Below are 23289 nucleotides of genomic sequence, written 5' to 3' on the forward strand. Positions count from 1 at the left end.
GGGCTGGCCTCTGTCTCCTTTTCCTCCCTTCCACAGTCCCAAACTGGACATAAAAACACACACTATTGGGCACAGGTGTCTGCAGTGCCACTTTATTGCCAATAGCTGACATTGCCTGGGGCTAGTGGAAAATAAATAACTATGGTAACATCTGACAGGTGTGGCTAAACTGGAGAGGGGAGCAGGTTTTTGTGGGCACTGATCTTAGGGAAGGGGTGTAAGGTGGCCGTGGAAATGTCCATGGAGAGCATCTCTCTTCCAGCCCTAAGACCGCAGAACCATCTACTCCCTCCTGGTGCCCACCAAAGGGGCAAAGTGGAGGCCAGGGTCTCAGCTGCCAGGAGCTAAGTGAGGTGAGAGAGGCAATGGGGAGCCCTCAGCAGGATCAAAGCGGGGCAACCAAGGCTTGGATCCCAGAAGAGAGCAGGAACCGAGAATCACATCCAGTCACAGGATGACACAAGGAGGGCGGCTGTTCGTGATCTTTTCGAGGGGTTCTCCGTTACTGGCTCTTCGGATGGCCTCAATGAGCTAGAGGGCAGAGATGTGGAATGGGATGATGTGTCCCTTGGAGGGGCAAGCTGAACTAGGGTTATTTCCGGTTTTGCAAGTACTCACATCTTTCTCATAAGGAAAGCCCCCATTCTCCAGCTTGGAGAACACCAGCTGTCCATTGATTTCAATCTCAAAGGCCCCTAGTATTAAATAAACATATGAATGAACTGTAAGCTGAGCACAGGCAAACAGCGGGAAGTTCTATAACAAGGGGCCTTCCACACTCCTTAGACTTCACACAAGCTCCCTCATCAGCCCCATTAGAGATTATTCAAGCCATTTCCTAACCGTGGGTCAAGCCAAAGAAACTTAAAGGAGGCATCACCCATGTGCCCTTCCTCTGAACTGGTAACTCAATGAAAGTTTCCTTTCCCTCCAACACTTCGATCTCACCCGTTTCTCCCAGTAGGCTTCAAATGTGACTCCCCTCACCTACGGAAGGGGACTCAAGCTGGCTGGACATTTGACTACGTGCCAGGTACTGCTGGACTCTATAAAGCAGCCAATGCCAGAGCTAGAAAGTGATGGAGCTGGGATTTAGAACACTGACTCAGCAGGTGTTCTGCAGCCTCACCTGTGCCCCCCAGGCGCGACTCGATCTCGATGCCTGGATACTGCTCCTTCACGGCACTCGCCAGCTCCAGGTAGGTCGCCTCGAAGCCGCAGGGTTCGCTAGGGAGAAGATACCGGAGGTCCGGTTGGGTTTCGGAAAAGGTACCTCCGGTGGACCCACCCTCGTCCGGCCCGGATCCCCGTCACTGGCAGGGGCCGCTCACCAGTACTCAACCACAATGCGGACCCCACGGCCCGGTTCGGTCTCCCCGGGAGGGGGCGCTACGGACGTCGTCCCTGTATCCCCGCTCATTGCTGCCAGCTCCCTGCAGCCGCTGCTTCCGGGTGTGACGCGGCGCCGCGGGCACGTGATGGGGCGGGGCCGCGCGTGACGTCGGGTCGGCCCCTGCAGGCGGCTGCTACTGCGCTTTGACCGTGTTACCAGCTGGAGGGCTTGGGCTGGGCGGATCGGCTCAGACCACCTTTCCTGACCCGAGTTCTCTTGCCCCACATCTAGTGTCCGCTGGACTTCACGGTCTCATTTAATCTAATGACATATCTTAGGCTGCAGAGGGCTGGGGTTGACTGATGGTGTGGAATAGTTGCCGTTTCTCCTGTCTTGCTGATGGCATTCTAAACCATTCCACGGTTACCCACTCAGGTACTTCTTACTCTTCAGCTCTGAACTGCAGGCACAGTCTGGGTAGTTTCCGTCTGTCTCATGCTGCCATCACGTGCACCCAGTTCCTCCACCTCCCGGTCTCATCCTACCCCACTACCGAGCTGGCTTCTTTATTCCCCTTTTGCAGCTCTAGAAATGGAGACTGTCTCCTTGCCTTCTTTCCCTGGAGCCCCACCAAAGGATCCTCTCAGGTTATGCCCTCTCAGTTCAGTTCAGTTTTAAACAATTCAGTGACTTACGGAGTTGTGCAGCCATCTCCACACATTTCCACCGACAGACTGCGTATTTTCAATCTTTCCAGCTATCGGCTCCAGCCCTAAGCAACCACTGACCTGCCTTCTATCAATTTGCCTTTCCTGGATGTTTTACATAAATGAAATACTATGTAGTCTTTTGCTTCTGACTTCTTGCACTCCTTTTAAAGTTTTTGAGGTTCATCCATGTTATAGCACGTACCAGTGGTTCCTTTTTGTTGCTGAGAAGTAGCCCAGTGTATGGATGAAATGTTTTGTTTATTCAGTACCAGTTGATGGATATGTGAGTTTCCAGTTTGGGGGTATTTTGAATAATGCTGCTGTAAATGTTTGTGTGTCTTTGTATGTACATGTGTTTTTACTTCTTGTGGGTAGGTTCCTACGGGTAGAATTGCTAGGTTGTGTGGAAAGCTTATGTTTAACTTAAGAAATGGCCAAACTGTTTTTCAAAGTGGCTGTACCATTTTACATTCCTACTCTCAATATATGATAATTTGTGTCAACACTTGTTGTCTGTCTCTTTCATTATCGCCATCCTGATGGGAGTGAGGAGGTTTTAATTTGCATTTCTCTAATGGTCTTGAGCACCTTTTCATGTGCTTATGAGCCATTCATATATGTTAATTTGGAAAAACACTTATTCAAATCTTTTGCCCACTTTTAATTGGGTTGTTTGTCTCTTTAGTGTTGATTTGTAGGAGTTCTTTATATACAATTGACCCTTGAACAACACAGGTTTGAACTGCGTGGGTGTACTTACATGTGAATTTTTTTCAGTAAATACATAGTACTACACAATGCAAGTTTGTGTCAATCTGAAGATGAAAACCAGATGGGGAGCTGACTGTAAAGTTATATTAAGATTTTCAACTGCTCTGGGTCACTGGTACCTCTAAGCCCTGCATTGTTCAAGGATCAACTGTATTCCGGATACAAAGTTCCTAATCAAATATATGACTTGTAATTATTTTCCTCCAGTCTTCCACAACTATTTTTTTAATTTAATTTTTGAAGTGCAAAACTTTAAAATTTTGGCGAAGTATAGTTTATCAACTTTTTATTTTGTCATTTGTGCTTTTGCTGTCTCATTTGTGTCTGAGATCTCTGCCTAACCCAAAGTAGAAAGATTTTCTCCCATAATTTCTTCTAGAAGTTTTATAGTTTTAGCTCTTACTTTTAAATACATGATCTATTTTGAGTTAATATTTATAAATTGTGTAAGGGAGGATCTAAATTCATCTTTTGCCATGTGGCTATTCAATTTGTCCCAGAACCACTTATCAAAAAGACTCTTCTTTCCCTCACTGAATTGTCTTGGCACCTTTGTCAAAAATCAGTTAACCAGTAGGTCCAGTGGTTAAGACTTTGCCTTCCAGTGTGGAGGGTGCGGGTTCGATCCCTGGTTGGGGAACTAAGATCCCACATGTCTCACAAACAAAAAACCAAAACATAAAACAGAAGCAATATTGTAACAAATTCAATAAAGACTTTAAAAATGATCCACATCAAAAAAAAAAATGTTTAAAAAAAAAATCAATTGACCAGAAATGTATGGATTTTTACTTGGACTCTCGAAACTGTCCTATTGATTTATAAATCTCTTCTTTTTTGTTGTCATTTCTTTTTTTATTTAAGAAATTTAGATATAACTTATACACAGTAATATACATCCTCTCGAGTGTACCTTTCCGTCAGTCCTGACACACACCATTGTATATCTCCCACCAGGACCAAGGTACACAACAACTTCATTTCCACCTCACGAGCTTCTCTGCTGTCAACCCCTCTCCCTCCTCCTCAACTTCAGATCTGTTTTCTGTCCTTAGTATTCTGCCCCCTCCAGAAAGTCATATAAATGGAATCCTATAGCACTGAGCCCTCTGAGTCTGGTTTCTCTTTCCAACTTTTCCTATCCTTCAACATCCAGAGTGATTTTTCCAAAATATAAATCTGCCCGCTCCTCTGGGCCTCTACTTAAGCTCAGATGGACCCTGTAGGGTCTGGCCTCTGACCATGGTTCCTGCTGGTCTGGACAGACAGGATGGATGGCTCTTAAACATGGTTTACAGAACAACCACCTGAGGGCTTGTCAATACCATGCATTCCTGGGTCTTGTCCCCAGAGACCAAGTTTCAGTAGTTGGGAGGGGCCCAGGGATCTGTTTCTTTGTTGTTGTTGTTTGCTTGGTCTTTTAAAGTTTTATTTTATTTATTTATTTTTGGTTGTGCTGGGTCTTTGTTGCCGCTTGGGCTTTTCTCTACTTGCGATTCCCAGGCTTCTCATTGCCATGGCTTCTCCTCTTGTGGATCACGGGCTCTCCGCATGCTGGCTCAGTAGTTGTGACCCACGGGCTTAGTTGCCCAATGGCATGTGGAATTTTCCTGGGCCAGGGATCGAAGCTGTGTCCCCTGCATTGGCAGGAGGATTCTTACCCACTGGACCACCAGGGAAACCCAGGGATCTGTTTTTGTAAACAAGCCCAGGCAGATTTGGAGGCCACACTTTGAGGGACACAGTTGAGTACAAAGCCTTTCCCCACACTTTTCACACCTGCTCAGCCACACCTGTGTGGGCTCCTCTCCTTCCTTCTCCACCCTGCTCTGCCTCTGCACGCTCTGTCCCCTTTTGTCAAGGGTTTTGGCACTTATTTCATCATCATGAAAGGTGCTCCCCCTTCCCATCCACCAATCCAAATCCTCCCATCCAGACAACTTCCTCTCTGCTCAACTGTCACTTATATGGAGAAGTCTTCCCTAACTCCCTGTGTGTTTTCCCAGTATAGTTGGCTCCTGTCATCTCTTATTATTTGTGTGATCCTTTGATTTCTTTTTATTTTGGCTGCCGCTGGGTCTTCGTTGCTTTGCTTGGGCTTTTCTCTAGTTGCAGCAAGCTGGGGCTACTCTCTGGTTGTGGTAGCTTATCTGGTTGTGGAGCACTGGCTCTAGGCATGCGGGCTTCAGGAGTTGTGGTGCACGGGCTTAGTTGCTCCATGGCATGTGGGATCTTCCCAGACCACGGATTGAATTGGTGTCCCCTGCATTGTAAGGTGGATTCTTAATGACTGGACCACCAGGGAAGCCCTGGTTCTTTGATTAACATCAGTCTCCCTGATTGGGCTGCATGAAGATAACGGTGGAATCTGTTTTGTGGCTCATTGTATCCCCAGTGCCAAGCATGCAGTTGGCATATAGTAGGTACTTAACAAATATTAGTTGAGTGAATGAAGGAGTGATTGAGTGAATTGTCTGCCATGTTTTTCACAAGATATCCAGTGGCCCAGGTGACCTTGCCTCTTTCCCCACTTCTTCACTTAGTCCACTCTGGTTTTTTCAAGGAAAACTGAGTTTGGAGAAAGTTGAGCATCGAGTCAATCCTCCAGGTCCCCCAGGGCAGATCTCTTATCACCCCTATGAAAGGTTTGTTTACTGAACTGTCACCCACTTGGGCTGGGAGGCGGCTGCTGCCTTTGATCTCAGTCTCCCGGGCCCTCTCTCCAACCTTGTGTTTGCCTACTGCTGAAGGCCAGTGCTAAGGGGAGTCCCCTGGCACCTGGCCAGAGCTTTCCCCAAACCACTTCTCCCACTGGGAGACCTTGCCTAACCCCTTCAATTTCAGAAGGAAAACCTGAGACCATGGACTTTGCTTAGAAGGGAGGATATATGCTGGGTGCCCCTGAGGGGCCAGGGTGCAGCCTGGGTGGTCAGACTGTGGCTGGAGGTCAAGGGGCAGACCGTGTTGCTGGACATCCTTCTGGCTGGCTTCCCTCTTTCATAGAGTGCCCTTTGCCCCAAGGGGTAAGACCCTGAGCAGCAGACAGGCCCCCTAAATTGGCCAATGAACAGACCAGGTTTGGGAAGGGGTGTGGGGAAGTGTGGGCGAGTCCATTTTCTCTGATCTTCCAGGTCCCAGCTCCTCCCTCCCAGGTCATGAGGACTCTAGATCTTCGCTTTCGGGGCTGTACAGTTTGACTGTCTCTCCCCTGGCACCTGCTACAGAAGGACAAAAACAATCCCAGCCAGGGTAGAGCGTCAGGGAGTCTCCGCCCCTCCTCCGGTGCTTCCTCCTCCCATGCCCCTCCCTCAGGCCCCGCCCCCACCTGCCCAAGATAATTTGTTTCCTTGGGTCAGAAGCCTGGACAACAGAGCTCAGCCTCCCCCTGACTCCTACGTTCAAAGTAGGGACACTCTCCTACCACCTGTAGAGAAGAGCGAGGGGGTTTGAGATCAAGCCCAGGTGCCTGAGGTTCCTAGACAGCGCCGGACTTCGGACCCTGTGTCCTGCTCCTCCAGCTGGGGCTCCTCCAGGTAAGGGGACCGAGATCGGTCGCAAACGACAATCTGCTCCCACTCCCAGCCGCACCAGGGCCCCAGGCTGTGCCAGTCTCAGGGCCAGGAGCTGACTGGATGGCTGCCCAGGTGGGCAGGACAGGCGGCCGCCCGGTTCCCCCTCCCTTCCCCCCTTCAGTGATGTCAGGCCAAGGGCGGGGACAGGAGGGGGACAGGTAGTTAAGAGCTTGGCATCTCCCTTCCTAAATCGGTGGCCCCAGCCAGGTGTGCCAACATCCAGGGTCCAGGTAAGGACCAGAGCGCGGCACGTCGTCTTGGGGGCCGGGAGCACCAGCAGATCCGGGAGAAAGATGTGGAGCTCTTTGGAGAATATGGAGAAAGATGTGGCCTCCTGCTGTGTTTCTCTGGAGGCCTCACTTTCTCTTTTCCTCCAGCCTCCCATCCTGCCCCCTCCTCACTATCTGCCCTCGGTCTTTCTCTGTTCTCTCCATTCCTTCGTCCCTCTCCACCCCGCCCACCTCGCTCCTCCCAACAGCCCCAAACACACACTCCAACCTGCTGACGGGGTCAGGGAAGCAGGAATCCAGATTCTCGCCTCCCTGAGACGCGGCAGATTTCCCGCTGAAACTAGCCCCTCCCCACATCCCAGAAACGGAGCTGGGAGGGGTGTCCCAATGCCGAGGGGTCTGCCCCAAGTCTCTCCCAGGCTCCATCTGCTCTGACCCCAGTTTGAGTTCCCCCAAGTCTTTATTAAAGACATGTCTCTTTGGGCGCAGCGGGGTACCCTCCAACTTGGAGGGCAGTAAAGGAGTCAGATTCTCTGAATTGCTAGAGCTTCCTCTCTCTGGATTGTATCCTCACTCAGCAATACAGGCTTCCCTGGTAGCTCAGCTGGTAAAGAATCTGTCTGCAATGCAAGAGACCCCAGTTCGATTCCATTCCTGGGTTGGGAAGATCCCCTGGAGGAGGGCATGGCAATCCACTCCAGTATTCTTGCCTGGAGGATCCCCATGGACAGAGGAGCTTGGCTGGCTACAGCCCTTGAGATTGCAAAGAGTCGGACACGACTGAGCAGCTGAACTGATCTGAACTGAGCCACTCAGCACAGGCCTCTGGTGGGAAGGTGGGGGTGGGACAGGCCTCGGGGTGGGTGGTGGTGGTCCCTTCTGGCTTCAGAAAGCAGTGGTCTAGGTAGGCTGAAGGGCTAGATGCTGGGGGTCTGCAGCGCAGTAGGGCCTGGGGAGAGTGGGTGCGCTGTGCGGATGGGGGAGGGGGGCAGATTGCCTTGTCCATCTGAATAGTCTTGGGGAAGACTCGGATCCCAGTCGGGGTCTCCCTGGCACGCTGGGATGGAGAATGCACCTGCCTGCCGTTTCCAGGCCTTCTAACCCCACTGCGCCTCGAGAATGCCCCCTTTAGGTCCTCCTGTCCTGGACTCTGCTCTCCCCTCTCCACCCCCCCGCTATCCTGCTGGGGGGGCCCCCCGTGAAGGCAAGCAGCCTGTAATGATTAACTCCACAGACACTCTAGCATTCTTCCCGAATTAAACTTTAAAAGAGCTGCCCCCCTCATTCCCATTGGATGTTTTGCCCCTAGTGAGGGAGGGGGCGGGGCCGCAGGGTCCGGGGGCCCTCCCCCCAACTCCAGGCCAGCTAGGGGTTTCCCGTCCCCTCACCTGAGCCCTCACCCTAAGCGCTGCCACACAGGTAAAGCCTTCCTCCTAACTAAATCCGATGCGGGCGGGGCGTGGGGTTCCCGGGCCTGCGAGGGCCTCCCCGCCACCTCCAGGCCCCAGCCCCAGCCCCTCCCCGCCCCCCACCCCGCCCGGTCCCGAAGGTGGCCTTGTTTTCTGCCGGCCCTCTACCCTGAGCCCTGCCACCCGCCCTCGGGGCCAGCCAGGTGGGGCAAGATTCAGGAAGTAAACAAGGAGGCTAGAGGCGGGAGGGCGGGAAGGAGGGTGGGGCCCGAGCCACGGGGGCGGGGAAGCCGCAGAAGGGAGTCGCAATACTAAGGGGACAGGTTGATGTGGGGGTCGATTTCTTCAACATAACCTTCCCAGGGCCCCAGTTTGGAAGTCTCAGGTCTCGGGGTGGTGCAGGGGGCTGGCCAGGGGAGACAGCCGGGACCGCTTTCTCCCACCTCCCCTCCCTTTGGTCCTGATTCCCCAGTCCTTAGAAGGGGCTGGAGAGCTGGGTGATGGGATCTGAAGGCTAAACCCATCCAGAGTCAGCCTTCCCGCCCCCCACAGAGGCCAGACTCTAGTCTGATTCAAATCTACCCTCTCCCCTTCCAAACGCCGCCCAGATTCCCCTTCCCTCTGGGATGGGAGAGGATCCAGTCCTCCTGTCTCAGACCACGCCACTGTGGGTCTCTGGCTTCCTGGAGCGGGTGGTTCCTGCAGCCCTTCCCCTGGTCCTCCCTGGAATGAAGTGAGCAGGGCTGTTTGCCAGAGGTTAGACAGCGGGTGGGAGTGGGGGCCTTGTGTTTCGGTGTTGATATGCTGGTGTCTCTTGGTGTTCCACGGTGGGTGGATCTTTCCCTTCCTGGCAGGACCCCCAGCCCCGTCGCTGACTCTCCCTCCTGGCCTTGCCCCGTCTGCCTCTCTGTGTCTGTCTTCCTATGTGTCTTGACTTTCCACTCCTGCTCCTGAGTACGCCTTTGATCAAAACGCCCAGGAGAGTATATGAATAAAAAGGACCCTCATTTCCCAGGGATGATGAGGATGAGACCCGCCCGGGCCAGCTGAGTCCTGGGTACTAAGGGTGGCAGCAGCAGCAGAATGGAAGTCTGGGGGTGGGGCTGGACAGGAGAAGGAGCACTGGATGTTTCTTTGGGTTACTTTAGGTTCCCCAGGGGCACCCCTGTGAGGTCAGCTCCACTCCAGATGGGCTTCTGAATCCCGGCCAGGCTTTTCTTCTCTCCCTCCTGGGTGAGGGGCTCCTGGGCTGGGTGGTGGCTCCCAGGGGCCCCTTTGCAGGTTGCACCTGGACCTGGACTGGAGGTAGGCCAAAGGTGGGGAGGAGGAGATGATGTCAGAGGAGCCTCAGCCTCCCCCCTGCACACCCACATCTTCCTCCTCCCCAATCCTGTTCTGGGGGGGCGGGGGGAGTGGAGGGGATGGGTAGAGGCAGAGTTGTTTGTTTCTCCTAAGCCAGGAAGTAGTGGAGATGAATCAAGGGTGAATGGAGAGCTCCAGGCAGTGTGTCCCGCCCCAGCCTGACTCACCTGTCCCCCAAATCTCCTCATGTCCTTGCTTAAAGGTTGGGGACCTGCCTCACCCCGGGTGCGGGGAGGGGGGCGGATCTTGGGCACCTCAGGCAAGCTAACCACGCTGGCCCAGTATCTGGAGCACAGGTAGGGGGCAGAACTGCAGGTCCTCCCAGGTCCCCCCCAGGTCGCAGCCCAGCCTCAAGGGTCGTGGTTCCTGCGGAGGAGGGGCTTGCTTTGCCCCCTCTCTGCTATCCTTGTCCTGGATGCTGTGTACTGCCTGTGGGCAATAAAACATAGGTAAGACCCTGGCCTTGCCTGGGATGGCCGGACATCTTCAGACCAGTGGGTGGATAAGACAGGTGCACAGTCATTGGTGTGGAGGCCCCAGCACAGGGCCAAGAGGGAGCCCTTCAGTCTGAATGTGGAAAACCCAGGAAGGCTTCTCAGAGGAGGTGGCAGTAGCACTGGGGCCTCAAGAAAGTTGGGGAAGGGGAGGGGTCCAAGGAAGGCACACAAGGTTTGGGGGCCGCTGGGGCATGGGCCCCAGGCTCGCCTTCTCCCTCCCACTGCAGCTGAGCCCGCCTCCTGCCCTCCTGGTTCCTGTCCTTCTCCACCTCCGTCTCCCCTTCTGTGCATCTCTCAGCACTTGGGCAGGCGTTGCCACAACAGGCTCTGGCAACAAAGCGCTAGGAAAACCTGGGGCAGAGCCCGGAGGAGTGAGTGCCCCACACTGGGAAGTGCAAGGGTGACACTGAGCCCCAGCTGTGTGTGGGTCAGGGAGTCGGTTGCTGCTGCCTGGCCTGTGGTGAGAGGACCCTCACAGCTCTTGCCCTGGGCAACCTGGGGTAAGGAAGAGCACTGGACTGGGAGTCCAAACGCTGAGTTCTGCTCCCTGTCTCATCTGTGATGAGGCAGGAATGCTTCTTTTTCAGGACTCAGAGTCCCTTTTTGTAACAGAGGCTCACTCTGCCCTTCCCCAGAGGCTCCAGGGAACCCCAGTTGGGGGGGATCGAGGAGGGGCCGGATAAACTCTGAGGGGCACCCGACAGAAGGGTGAAGGAGGTCTGGGTCCCCTTGGCCCCTCTCCCCAGGACAAGGGCACAAGAGCAGCTGTTCTTCTTCTCCCTCAGATGTCATGGAGCTGGGTCTGTCTCCGCTTCATCTCAGCAGCTCCCCAGAAGACCTGTACCTGGCCTCTGGGACCCCTCCTGGGACTCCCCCGCCTCTCGATGCCCCTCTGTCTGGGGAGGTGAAGAGGTCCCAGCCTCTGCCCATTCCAACCAGCAGGTAAAGTGGGGTGTCAGCCGACGGAGGGTGGCTGGGGGGAGCGGTTAGCACTGGGGTAATGCACAGAATCTTACCATGAACTCCTCCCCTCCATCTCCCGCCCCAGGAAACTTCTTCGAGAGGAGGAGCTGCAGTCAACCTCTCTGCCCTCCATCCCCAACCCCTTCCCCGAGCTCTGCAGTCCTTCTTCACAGAGCCCCATTCTTGGGGGGTCCTCCAGTGCAAGGGGGCTGCTCCCTCGAGACACAAGCTGCCCCCATGTGAGTTGTCCTGGGAAAGAGAAGGCAGGGAGCATGGGGTGCTAGGGGATGGGGCAGATACAGTGTCACCTTGGCTCGGTGGAGGGGATTTGGTCAAGGATCCCAGAGGGTAGAGCAGAGGGGGATGGGAGAGAACCATCCTTTGCCCTTCCCCGAGTCACCTGCCATTCCTGGGGTACAGGTCATAAAGGTGTACAGCGAAGATGGGACCTGCCGCTCGGTGGAGGTGGCGGCAGGTGCCACGGCTCGCTATGTGTGCGAGATGCTGGTGCAGCGATCTCACGCCCTGAGTGATGAGAACTGGGGGCTGGTGGAGTGCCACCCCTACCTAGCACTGGGTAAGTTGGGCTCAGGGGGCTGCCTGGCCTGGGAGGCAGTGCTTCCCTTGGACTAGGCAGATGTCTCCTCCAGGACGCCCGACTGGCCTCCACTGACCCCTGCTTTTTGCCCTTGACCCCAGAGCGGGCCTTGGAGGACCATGAGTCAGTGGCAGAAGTGCAGGCTGCCTGGCCCATTGGTGGAGACAGCCGCATCGTCTTCCGAAAGAACTTTGCCAAATACGAGCTGTTCAAGAGCACTCCAGTGAGTGTGTGTAAGGGGAGGTCTGGGCCTGGACACCCCAATCCCCACCCAGATCCTCAGTCCCTGACTCCTGGCTCCTTTTGCCCCCAGCACTCCCTATTCCCAGAAAAGATGGTCTCTAGCTGTCTGGATGCACACACGGGCATATCCCATGAGGACGTCATCCAGGTGAGGGCCCACTCCCATTTCATGGCCTTGACTCCCCAGGATCGCCCAGGGCTTCTTGGCCCTGAAGCTCGTGCTGTCCCTCTATGGGGTGGAAAGCCCAGCACCTCCCTAAGCATCAGTTTCTTCCTCTGTTAAATGACAGTAAATGTAAACCCCTTCCACCAAGGCAGGTGCTAGGAAGGCCTGTGTGTGTGTGTGTTATGTGTGTGTTGTGTGTGTGTGTCTGGCCACCTGTAGGCCTCTCAGCCTGCTCTCCTGTCCTCAGAACTTCCTGAATGCCGGCAGCTTCCCAGAGATCCAGGGCTTCCTGCAGCTCCGGGGGTCAGGGCGCAAGCTTTGGAAACGTTTTTTTTGCTTCCTGCGCCGCTCTGGCCTGTATTACTCCACCAAGGGCACTTCCAAGGTGAGGTCTTAAAGGTGACAGCCCCAGCCCCTTGGAGACCCCATCCCTGGTGCTTCTAGGAGCTGCCCCTTCTCTGTGGGAACTCCTAGACCTTTCACCCTCTAGGCCCTGAGACCCTCAGCTACCCCTCTTCCCCTCACAGCTTACCCGCCCCGGAAGGTAGCAGTGGGAGAGGCAGGTGAACTGAGGTCAAGTCCTGGCTCTGCCCTGTGTGCTGTGTGACCTGGGGCACTTCTCTGCCCCTCTCTGGGCCTGAACTCTCCCCAGCTGGTTTAGGGGGGATGGTGAGAGGGGGATAGGGTCTGCCTGTATGAAGTCTTGCTCACTCGTGCTGCGCAGGATCCTAGGCACCTGCAGTACGTAGCAGATGTGAACGAGTCCAATGTGTACGTGGTGACCCAGGGCCGCAAGCTCTACGGGATGCCCACAGACTTTGGCTTCTGTATCAAGGTGAGGATCCTACCTGGGCTTCTGAGCTCCTTCTGGGACCCCCAGACTCCTCTCCTTGCACCCTGCCCTGCCCCACGGAGACGGGAGACAACATCTGGTTCGAAAGGCAGATGTGGGACCAGGCAGTTTCCTCTCCCCGCAGCCAAACAAGCTTCGAAATGGCCATAAGGGGCTTCGCCTTTTCTGTGCTGAGGATGAGCAGAGCCGCACCTGCTGGTTAGCCGCCTTCCGCCTCCTTAAGGTGAGGTCCTGGCACTGGCTAGGGGGCTGACCCGGCTCTCGGGATCCCTGGCGTGAGGGGGGAGTTATAGTTCTGCCCCCAGGAGGTCTCTGGAATGAGAGGGCATCATCATAGCCTTGCTGTCTCAGAATTCTTGGTCCAACACTGGAGTTGCAGCTCTGGCTTCAGGAAGCCCCTCAGCCAGGGGCAGGGATGTTGCCCGATTCTTGGGGAGTCCTGGTCTGGGTGGGGCGCCACAGCAGAGCCCCCAGCATCTGTGTGACCTCTGGCCTTTCTCTCTCCACTTCGCAGTTTGGGGTACAGCTGTATAAGAATTACCAGCAGACACTGTGCCGCCACCTGTGCCCACCCTGTGGGGGTTCCCCACCCTTGGTGAGTGTTTACAGGATGTTGTGGGGGGTGGGAGGGGAGGCATCCAGGCCCCATGCCAGGGATACTGAGGTCCCATCTGACCCCTCTCCCATCCTGTCCAACCTGCAGAGGAGTGTCTCAGACAACACCCTGGTGGCCATGGACTTCTCCGGCCATGCGGGGCGTGTCATTGAGAACCCCCGGGAAGCTCTGAGCGCCGCCCTGGAGGAGGCCCAGGCCTGGCGGGTGAGGGGGCTACACTCAGCTGCGTGTTTGTACTGCTGTCCATCTGGGCTTCCATGGAGCGGGAAGAGGAAAGCAAGGGGCGAGGGGAGGCACCCAGTTGCAGAAAGAGGCTCTTTATTCTGGAGGGGCTGGTAATGCTCCAGCCATGCCCTGATCCCCCGTGTCCCCCACTGTTCTGCAGAAGAAGACGAACCACCGTCTCAGCCTGCCCACCCCCAGCTCAGGCACGAGCCTCAGTGCAGGTGGGTGAGGGCCCGGCATCCTCAGTGGCGGGGGCTGCTATGGCTTCTCTGAGCATTGCTGTTGCGGGTGGTGAGAAGGCGGGTCCCCACCCCGGAGTGACCACCCATCTGCCTCCCCTCCCCCCAGCCATCCACCGCACCCAACCCTGGTTCCATGGACGCATTTCTCGCGAGGAGAGCCAGCGGCTCATTGGGCAGCAGGGCCTGGTTGATGGGTAAGGGACAGAGCTGGGCGGGGCAGCAGACCAGGGAGGAAACAGACCTGGGTCTGGGTGGCGGCCTTGTGTCCTCAGCTCATGTAGCCTTGTCTCCTGGCAGCCTGTTCCTGGTCCGAGAGAGTCAGCGGAACCCACAGGGCTTTGTGCTCTCCCTGTGCCACGTGCAGAAAGTCAAACATTACCTTATCCTGCCGGTGAGTATCCCTGCTTCCTGCCGCAGAAACGCGGGACTGCCAGCAGCCCGTCCTGCCCACCCCGCCCCCAGGGTGCCTGGGGTCTCCCCTCTTTCCTTGCTTCTGCACGAGCAACAGGGAGCTCAGCCTTGGCCCAGGAGGGTGCTCCTCCAGGCCCTCACCCCTCCCTGACTTCCCACCCGCTGTGGCCACACCCCAGAGCGAGGAGGAGGGGCGCCTGTACTTCAGCATGGACGAGGGCCAGACTCGCTTCACCGACCTGCTGCAGCTCGTGGAGTTCCACCAGCTGAACCGCGGCATCCTGCCCTGCCTGCTGCGCTACTGCTGCACCCGCGTGGCCCTCTGACCACTGCGCGGGCCGGTAACCTCTCGGCCCACCCCAGGCTGCCCCCCTCCTCCAGAGCTGCCCGCCCCGGAGTGGACTCAGAGTGGGCAGAAGGTGAGGCCAGGATCATCATGAATGGCTGGGGGCTCCCCTACTCCGGTTTTCTCCTCTGCTCCTTGCCTCCCTCAGGCAGAAGGTGCTCCCCGCCCAGTCCACCCTCAACTTCTCCTTCAGGGAAGGCACTTTCATGGCCCTCTCCCCTTCATGGAGCTCCTGGATGCTGCTCTGGGACAGGACACTGTGGGAGAAATGAGGGCAGCCCAGGTGGTCTTTACACTCCACATTTTGTACAGACTGAGAGGCCAGTTGATCTCTGTTTTATACTAGTGACAATAAAGATTATTTTTTGGTACACCTGTGAGTTCTGTCTGGCAAGGCCCGGCTAGCTGGGTCTCGGGGGTGATCAGGAGAGGTGAAAGTGGAAGTTGCTAGTTGTGTTCGACTCTTTGCGACCCCATGGACTATACAGGCCATGTAATTCTCCAGGCCAGAATACTGGAGTGGGTAGCCTTTCCCTTCTCCAGCGGATCTTCCCGACCCAGGGACTGAACTGGGGTCTCCTGCTTTGCAGGTGGATGCTTTACCAACTGAGCTACCAGGGAAGCCCACCAGGAGAGATGGGCACCAGTCAAAGCCTTGAAAATGTGTCAGATAGACCCAGGCCATGTGAAGCCAAACCTGGATGTTTCTTTCTTTCTTTAAAATATTTATTTGGCTGTACTAGGTCTCAGTTGTGGCATGTGAACTCTTTAGTTGTAATATGTGGGATCTAGTTCCTTGACTGGGGATCGAACCTGGGCCCCCTACATTAACCACTGGACCACTAGGGAAGTCCCCAAGCCTGATGCTTCTTGAGGAGCTCTTGGTCATAAGAGAGTCTCAGTACCCAGTAGAGTCTCGGTACCACCTACTGGCTCATAGTAGGTGGCCAAGGATTGAATGTTAAACGAATGAACAAACAGGGGACCGTCATCCAGGTGAGGCTTCCTGACAGGACCTAAAGCCATGGAGGTCACTCTAACAGGGCCTGGGAGCTGGAGATGGGTCAGACAGCATCCATGTCCTCGGTAAGGTAATGAGCCCTGACAAACACACAGTCCATCAGCACCAAGTCACACAATGGCTCCATTACCTTACCTCCAGTAGGTCCCTGTGTTCAACTCTTCCCCTCTCAACCCCTCTCCCTCCCCAACCGAAGATCTGCTTTCTGTCCTTATAGTTGGTTCCACTGTTTTATGTACTGTCTGTTGTTCTGTTTTCTCCAGAAAGCCACGATGGAATCCCACAGCACTCAGCCCCCTGAGTCTGGCTTCCTTTCCAATCTGTCCTTCAACATCCAGAGTGGTATTTCCAAAATAGCACTCTGCCTGCCCCCTGCCCCCCTCCCCACACCATGCCTCCACTTCAGCCCAAAAAAAAAATCAGAGGAACATGTGAAATGACACATACAATGACCAAAATCCAGACTGGGAAACTACAGAACAGATAACCCGGTTTCTTCAATAACAAAAAATTACAAGAAGAGAAAAGATGGGAAATCTCTAGTTTTCAAGAAATTTAGACACTTATCAAGCAGATGTAATGTGTTGACCTATTTGATTCAAATCCAAACTAGTGAACTGTAAGAAGCATTTATGAGCAATTGGGGAAACTTTGAACTCTGATGAGATATTTGATAATATTAAGGAATTATGGTTAACTTTTTAAAGAGCGATAGTGGTATTGTGGTTATGGGTTGTTTTTTTTTTTAAGTCTTTACGTTTAAGAGATTCATTCTGAAGTACTTATGAGTGAAACAATGTCTCAGCTTTTTTTAAAGAGTTTTTAAAATGTATTATATATTTTTAGTTTTGGCTGCACTGGGTCTTCATTGCTGGGCACGGGCTTTCCCTAGTTGCGGTGAGTGGGGGCTACTCTAGTTGTGGTGTCTGGGCTTCTCACGGTGGTGGCTTCTCTGGTTGCAGGGCACAGGCTCTAGGGTTCGGTGGCTTCAGTTGTTGTGGTGCCCAGGCTTAGCTGCCCCATGGCATATGGGATCCTTCTGAACCAGGGGTCAAACTCGAGTCTCCTGCATTGGCAGGCAGATTCTTAAACGCTGGACCACCAAGGAAGTCCTCAGCTTTGTTTTGGCGGGGGGGTGAAAAAATTATTTCTCATGATTTTCTGGCTTAACTGGATAGTTCTGCTTTACATGATCTTGACTGGGCCACTGGAAAAGACTGGGAGACCCAAAACAGCCTCATTTACCATGGCTGGTAGTTGGTACTCATGCTGCTTAGAAGTGTAACTGAGGCTTTTCGCCAAAGGTCTTTGATGCTCCTTCATTTGAATCCTGGAGAAGGCAATGGCACCCCACTCCAGTACTCTTGCCTGGAAAATCCCATGGACAGAGGAGCCTAGTAGGCTGCAGTCCATGGAGATGCTAAGAGTCGGACATGACTGAGTGACTTCACTTTCACTTTTCACTTTCACGCATTGGAGAAGGACATGGCAACCCACTCCAGCGTTCTTGCCTGGAGAATCCCAGAGACGGGGGAGCCTGGTGGGCTGCCATCTATGGGGTCACACAGAGTCGGACACGACTGAAGTGACTTAGCAGCAGCAGCATTTGAATCTCCTCCTAAGGTCTTTGAGCTCCTCACATTATAGCTTTCGGATTCTAAGAAAGTGCATTCTACTAGTGTTGGAGGATCTCCTGTGGAGGTGTGGGTCGGCACTCGCAGCAGCAGTCCTGGAAGGGACCCCTTGGCCTAAATCCTCTTCTCAACTTTGTTTTTAAATAACCGAGAGGTTAGGGGAGAGAGTGTGAGCATAGTCATGACCATGAGTTGACACTGTTTGAAGCCGGGTAATCAGTACTTGGTGATGGGCTTCCTTCATAGCTCAGTTGGTAAAGAATCCACCTGCAAGGCGGTGGAGACCCTGGTGCAATTCCTGGGTTGGGAAGATCCGCTGGAGAAGGGATAGACTACCCACTCCAGTATTCTTGGGCTTCCCTTGTGGCTCAGCTGGTAAAGAATCCGCCTGCAGTGTGAGAGACCCCGGTTCGATTCCTGGGTTGGGAAGATCCCCTGGAGAAGGGAAAGACTACCCACTCCAGTATCCTGGCCTAGAGAATTCCACAGACTGTATAGTCCATGGGGTCACTTCCCTGGTGGCTTAAAGGGTAAAGTGTCTGCCTGCAATGCAGGAGACCCGGGTTTGATCCCTGGGTTGGGAAGAACCCCTGGAGAAGGAAATGGCAACCCACTCCAGTACTCTTGCCTGGAAAATCCCATGGACAGAGGAGCATGGTAGGCTACAGTCCATGGGATCGCCAAGAGTTGGACACGACTGAGCATACATGCGATTCGGTACGTGAATGAATCAGTACATGCGATTCATTCTTTAATTTTGTATAAGCTTTGTCTTTGTGATTGGTTGGGCACGAGGTGGGATCCCATTTTGCAGGTAAGGAAACTGACTCCTCAGAATGGCCCCAAATCACAGTGGGAGAGCCAGGTCCTGGCTGTTCTGCTCCCCCATGACTGCCTGACTTCCAGGTGGAATTCCTAAACCGCCAGTAGAAAATCCTTCCCTGGAGAGCCCCTCCTTCTCTGCAGCCCTCCTGCTGGCAAGTGGTGTTGTCCTAGGGTGACTTTGAGAAGGACCAGCCACCACAGCCAGCCGTCAGGCTGGGCTTGACAGGCCCAGTGGCCACTTGTGACCGAAGCACTCCAACCTCGGCTAATCCTGGGAGGAGAGGCCGGGGAGTCAGGCATTTCGGACAGAGATGGGCAGACAGGCTTCATCCATGCTTAGCCTGGAACCTGCTGGGGATTTACCCTGAAGTAAGTACTGCAGTTCAGGAATGAGAGGGGTGAAGATTTTGTTTCTTTTTAGATTTGAGGAGTCAGGGACCAGTGCAACCTGCCACCTGCCATGGTTCCCAGAACCATCTCATCAGTGGCTGCTCCTTGGGCTCGAGCTGGCTGGTACTGGCTTATGTGCTGGCCATGGATGCCCAGGACCAACTTCCAAAGTATGGGTGCGAGGGGTCCAGGCTGGGGTGAGAGTAAAAGGGTTAGAATGAGTCCCTTTTTTTTAAAATTTATTTATTTGGCTGGGTTGGGTCTTAGTTGCAGCACGCAAGATCTTTCCTTGTGGCGCGTGAACTTTCTAGTTGTGGTGTGCAGGCTTAGTTGCTTCATGGCACATGGGATCTTAGTTCCCCGACCAGGGATCAAACCTGTGTCCCCTGCATTGCAAGGTGGATTCTTAACCCCTGGACCACTGGAGAAGTCCCTGAGTCACCTCTTAAGCATGTCCAGGTATTTAGGCTGCATAAAGATAGGACACAGTGACCTCTCATAGCCTGAGGCATAGGGCAGGAGACCAGGCCCTTCTATGTCAATCAGCTAATTGGAATATGTGAGATAGATATCATTCCCATTTTACAAATGGGAAACTGAGGTTCAAGGAGAGTTCCTTCCCCCACCCGGCCCCCGAGGTCATAGATACAATTAGGGACAGAAGTCAGGCTCAGCCCATCTCACGAGTGGTGAACACAGTCCTTCTCTGCCTTGTCCTTTGTTCTCTGCCCCTATTCCTCTCAGACCTGGCCACTCTGACCAACCTGGGCTGCTGGGGGCCTTTAGAGGTAGCAGCTGGCTCAGCCTTGAGCTGGATACTGGAAATTAGCAGCTGGACGTCCTTGGTGACTGGCTATCGCTGGCTTCCTGGAGGAGAGGCAGCAGTTGAGGGTGTGGGGGATGAGGGCCCCTCAGCTCACAAAGAGACTCAGGGTAAGATTCCCCAGCTCTGAGGATGCAGCATGACCCGCAGAGGTCAGACAGCAGAAGGGACTGCCAAGGAGAGCTGCCGTGCTGGATAACGGAGGCCTGTGGTTATAAGGAAATCTGGGCTGGTGGAAGGAGGTGGAGGAAGTACAGGCTAGCGCCTCAGATAATGCCTTTCCAATATCAAGTTATTGGGTTTGATTATCTTTAAAAATGTGCTTATTAAAGAACATTTCAGAAATCAGAAAAAGGCTTTGGGAAAGGAAAGGAAATTCCCCATATTTCCCCCTGCTGAAGAGGACGCAGACACTGGGAGAGGGTGATGTGGGGCCTATGCAGGGGGTTGGCCCTGAAAGGCCTGCTGCACATGGACTCATCATAGACACCAGCTCCTGGGGCTCGTGTGGCTGGGCACCAAGGTCCAGAGCTGTCTGGGTACACCTGGACCTGTGAGAGGGTGTGGCCACAGGGTGGGCCTCCCTGCCTGCTCACGTATGGAGGTCAGAGAGGGCTGGTGCCAACTTTCTGGACTCTGGGAACAGATGCGCAGGATTCCAGGGAGCCCACCTCTCTTAGGATGTTCTGGGAGGGTCCAGACAGACAAAGCTCTAGCCAGTTCATTCTCTCCCTGCTCCCCAGACACCCTGGTCAATGAAATGTAGGCAGCCTCCAAGTTCATGGGTGGAGGACCTCCCTGTGCAGGCCTAAGGGGTCAGCTTCGGCTCAGTGGCCCTGCCTGACTCCTTCCTCTTGCTCCAGTGCCAGGCACACTCAGGAGGGAGGGAGGGAGGAAAAGAGAAAGGCAGGGGAGTCCAAGGCCACTGGGAAGGATCCTTTCTTCTGAACCAGCTACATGAGCACTTTTCTAACAGTTTCTGGGAGTCCAAGGGTTCCAGTAGGGGTTTGGGGCAGGCTGCGGGAGCTTTGGGGAGAGCACTGTCTTTCTATCTGGGAGTTTGGCATTATGGTGTATTTACAAAAAGAGTTTTCAAGACTAAACCATTGATCTGGTCTGGCAGGCAGAAAAGAGGACCCAGAGAGGTCAGGGATTGGTCCAACTTGCCCAGCAGTGGGGTGGGGTGAGGGGTCAGTGGCAGAAGCTCAGCTTTGGGGCTGGGGTATGAGGTGCGCAGTAGTCTCTTCCCACAGAGCTTCCAGCTGGGGTGGGGAGTTGGGGGAGGAGGGAGGAGAAGGAGGAACTGGATCTTGGGGAAGTTGGGTGTTGCAGACTGGAATCTAGGGCCTCAGGGGAGTGGGTGATCCTGGGGGCTGAGGCTGGCCCCCAGGGGTCCCCCATGATCTTTACACAGGAAGGGGTGTTGGGAAGTTGGGGTACCACTTGGGCTGAGAAGTGTTGTGCTGTACCAGGCCCAATGAGGCCTGAAATACAACTGCATATGGGCTGAGCTGTGATGGCCTCTAGCATCCTCTTATAAGCCCAGGTCTGTCCCACTGAAGGGGCCAGTTTTTCTTTTCTGGGCACCTGGAGGGCCGTTTATCAAAACTGTGTTTTCATGGTAAGCAGTTTGTTTTTACTTGGATTGGGTTTATCTTGAGGTGGTTTGGGGGAGACTGAGGGAGAGTGGGAGGTCAATGCTACTCCTTCCACCCCATGGATCCCTCTAGGGTCCCCGTAATGGAGCTGGGCCCTGTGACCTTGGAGTTTGAGGGGGTAGCTGTAGGCAGGGACAGAATGGGCCACCTGCACCCCACAAACCTGCAGTCAATGGACATGTTCCTCTGCATCTAGGGCTCAACTGCTGCCCTGAGTTAGATCCACAGCAGAGTAGAAGTGGGCATTCCTATCTCAGTTTTCCGAAAGATTCCAGCGTATCTCCTCTCTCCCAGCCTTAGCCCACCCACAGCCCTCTAACACCGATCAGATCAGTCCCATACAGGTTCCCACCTTTAGGTTACCTTCTACCAAGCTGGTCTGTCCAACGTCCAAGGGATGAGCTAGGGGTGGGAAGGGGCGGCTGGGTGAGTAGGAGTCATCCAGGGACCCATCCGGCAGTAGCTCTGGCTCCGCAACACGTGATCTGCACCCACCGCCCGCCTTTCCTTCTCCCCTCTCCCCTGCCTCCTCTCGATCTCTGGCGCCCGACGGGCCGAACCCTCGCGGAACTGCGGGCGTCTGGCTCCAGAGAGCCACCCCCGCCTCTGCGGCGGAAAGGCCGGCCCGCCTTGCCAGGGGGCGCGCTGGGTTGGGGAGGGCTGACTTTCAGGTCACCGGACCCCGCCGAAGCCATCGAAGATGCGCCTTCGATCCCCGCGCCAGCAGCAGGAGGCTCGCGCGGCGCCCCAGCAATTAACCCATCCGTCGCGGAGCAAGGGGATTATTAGTTTGCTCTTCGTGGAGAGTCGGTGGGCTGGGTGAAGGCCTTTAGAGACGTGGCGGGTGGAGGGAGGTCTGAATACCGCATCCAAGCACCATGAGGCCTCTAGGGGCGAAGGCCAGGCAGGACCCCGCGGGCGCGGCAGGCTCGGGTCTTCCCGCTCCCTGGGACCCGCGCCTGGTCCTCCCGACGGCTCCGAGCCGGCTCAGCCGCGCGGCTGCAGTGACACCCAGTGGCGGTGGCGGGAAGTGCAGGCGCCTGTCCCTCGGCTGCAGTTGTTAAGGTTCGCGCCTCTCGAGGTTCCCACTCGTGGTTACGAGCGGGCACCCCCGGGAGAGAAGGCCTCGCTTTGCAGACTGCCCCGCGGGGCACTTCCCCTTCCCCTCCCCCGGTTTCCTCCCCTGAAGCCGTCCGAGCGCTGGGAGATCCTGCACGGCTGCAGTGCCCGGAAGGGCGGGGCGGGGCGCAGCGGCGGCGCTGGGCTGTGACCCTGAGCAGTTTCACTTCTGGATCCCGCTCGGGGTGTGAGGGGCGGGTACGCGGGCTGGGGGAGGAGGCGGGGGACACGCGGCTCGCCGAGGTCCAGCGCTCAGGACCCCGAGTAAAGGATGGGTTTTTACTCCTGGGGTGTCACGCGACCCACGCCTTCCTCCATTTTCCACCCCGCCCCACGGGTTCCACTCCGCTGTCCCCGGAGCTCCGGCTCCGCCCCAGCCGCCGCCGCCTCCGCGGGGGCTGCCGACCCCCGGAGAGGCCCCGAGCGGCGTGGGCGGCGGGAGGAGCGAGCTGTGAAGCCGCAGGCAGGGGGTTAGGCTGCGGGCTGCTGAGACGCCGAGCTGTTTCTCAGAAGTGCAGTTGCCTCTCCCCTCGCACCCCCATCAGCTCCCACCTCGCACCGCACCCCTGCCCCCTGCCCCCACCCCGGCCTTCGCCAGCCTCTCCCAGGAAACCCCAGCCCGGGAATCTGGTGTCAGGGTCCACGACGATTTAAGAGACGGTCCGAGAGAGGACGTCGCGGGGAAGGCCGAGATTCAGACCCAACCTCACTGCTCCTGCTCCGAGCCTCCCACCGTGTCACATGCCCAGGCCACCCCCAGCTTGTGGGCCAGGGTTGGACTTGTACAGAACGGGTTTCTGTGACCACTTGGGAAAACCTTAGGCCTCCAGGCTCCTGGCTCCGGCGCCCACCTCCCTCCCAGTGCCTGAGTTTCGGGGAGAGAAGGAAGAGTGGACAAAACCCTCTTTCTCTCCTATTCTTGTTTCTGGACAATGGGAAAGCCCTGGCTAAAGCAGTGGGGTTGAGGCCAGGCTGAGTCTGTTGGAAAGAACTTCAGAAACCCCTGACTCCGGGCGGGGTAGGGTGTGGAATCTAGGCGCAGAGAGAGAAACCGAAGTGCCCAGGGTGACCCAGAGAGCGGCAGGGCTGAGGTTGGACCCCAGGAGTCCGGACACTCAGCTGGAGTCAGTGAGGCCGGCGTTTGTTTTTTGGAGGCTTCAGGGCTCTGCTGGCTTCAGGGACTCAGCCTGCTTTCTCCTGCTTTACCCGAGGCGCGCACACACACGGTTTGTGAGGAGAGGGAGGTGGAGGTGCTGAGGATGTGATTCCAGT

The 23289-nt window shown here is 55.4% G+C and overlaps 2 protein-coding genes and 1 long non-coding RNA gene across 4 annotated transcripts; 1 reads left to right on the forward strand and 2 right to left on the reverse strand.

Annotated features, from left to right (window-relative positions):
* Window positions 1-76: 76 nt before the first annotated feature.
* Window positions 77-1464, reverse strand: MIEN1 (migration and invasion enhancer 1). The gene is made up of 4 exons (XM_055407762.2): window positions 1332-1464; window positions 1130-1227; window positions 619-695; window positions 77-531 (listed from the first exon to the last, which is right to left on the reverse strand). The coding sequence occupies exons 1-4, from the start codon at window positions 1418-1420 to the stop codon at window positions 448-450; spliced, it is 348 nt and encodes a 115-aa protein (XP_055263737.1). The 5' UTR covers window positions 1421-1464; the 3' UTR covers window positions 77-447.
* A 4497-nt stretch (window positions 1465-5961) lies between these two features.
* Window positions 5962-14638, forward strand: GRB7 (growth factor receptor bound protein 7). Its single transcript, XM_055407768.2, has 15 exons — window positions 5962-6347; window positions 10670-10826; window positions 10933-11086; window positions 11268-11424; window positions 11547-11668; window positions 11759-11836; window positions 12102-12239; window positions 12579-12689; window positions 12832-12930; window positions 13222-13302; window positions 13411-13527; window positions 13709-13769; window positions 13897-13984; window positions 14088-14181; window positions 14381-14638. Exons 2-15 carry the CDS (start codon window positions 10675-10677, stop codon window positions 14525-14527), a joined length of 1599 nt encoding a protein of 532 aa, XP_055263743.1. The 5' UTR covers window positions 5962-6347; window positions 10670-10674; the 3' UTR covers window positions 14528-14638.
* LOC148774731 (uncharacterized) lies at window positions 12726-21401 on the reverse strand. 2 transcript variants are annotated; one of them, XR_016035533.1, is made up of 4 exons: window positions 21262-21401; window positions 19182-19284; window positions 14032-14139; window positions 12726-13019 (listed from the first exon to the last, which is right to left on the reverse strand). It is a non-coding gene; the product is annotated as an uncharacterized LOC148774731 (long non-coding RNA). The 2 variants fall into 2 exon arrangements; XR_016035532.1 differs by lacking the exon at window positions 12726-13019 and having other exon boundaries at window positions 14004-14139.
* Between the last annotated feature and the right edge of the window lie 1888 nt (window positions 21402-23289).

This window comes from Moschus berezovskii, chromosome 20, assembly GCF_049115385.1.
Source record: "Moschus berezovskii isolate FMDL1 chromosome 20, NW_MosBer_1.0, whole genome shotgun sequence".
Classification (NCBI taxonomy): domain Eukaryota; kingdom Metazoa; phylum Chordata; class Mammalia; order Artiodactyla; family Moschidae; genus Moschus; species Moschus berezovskii.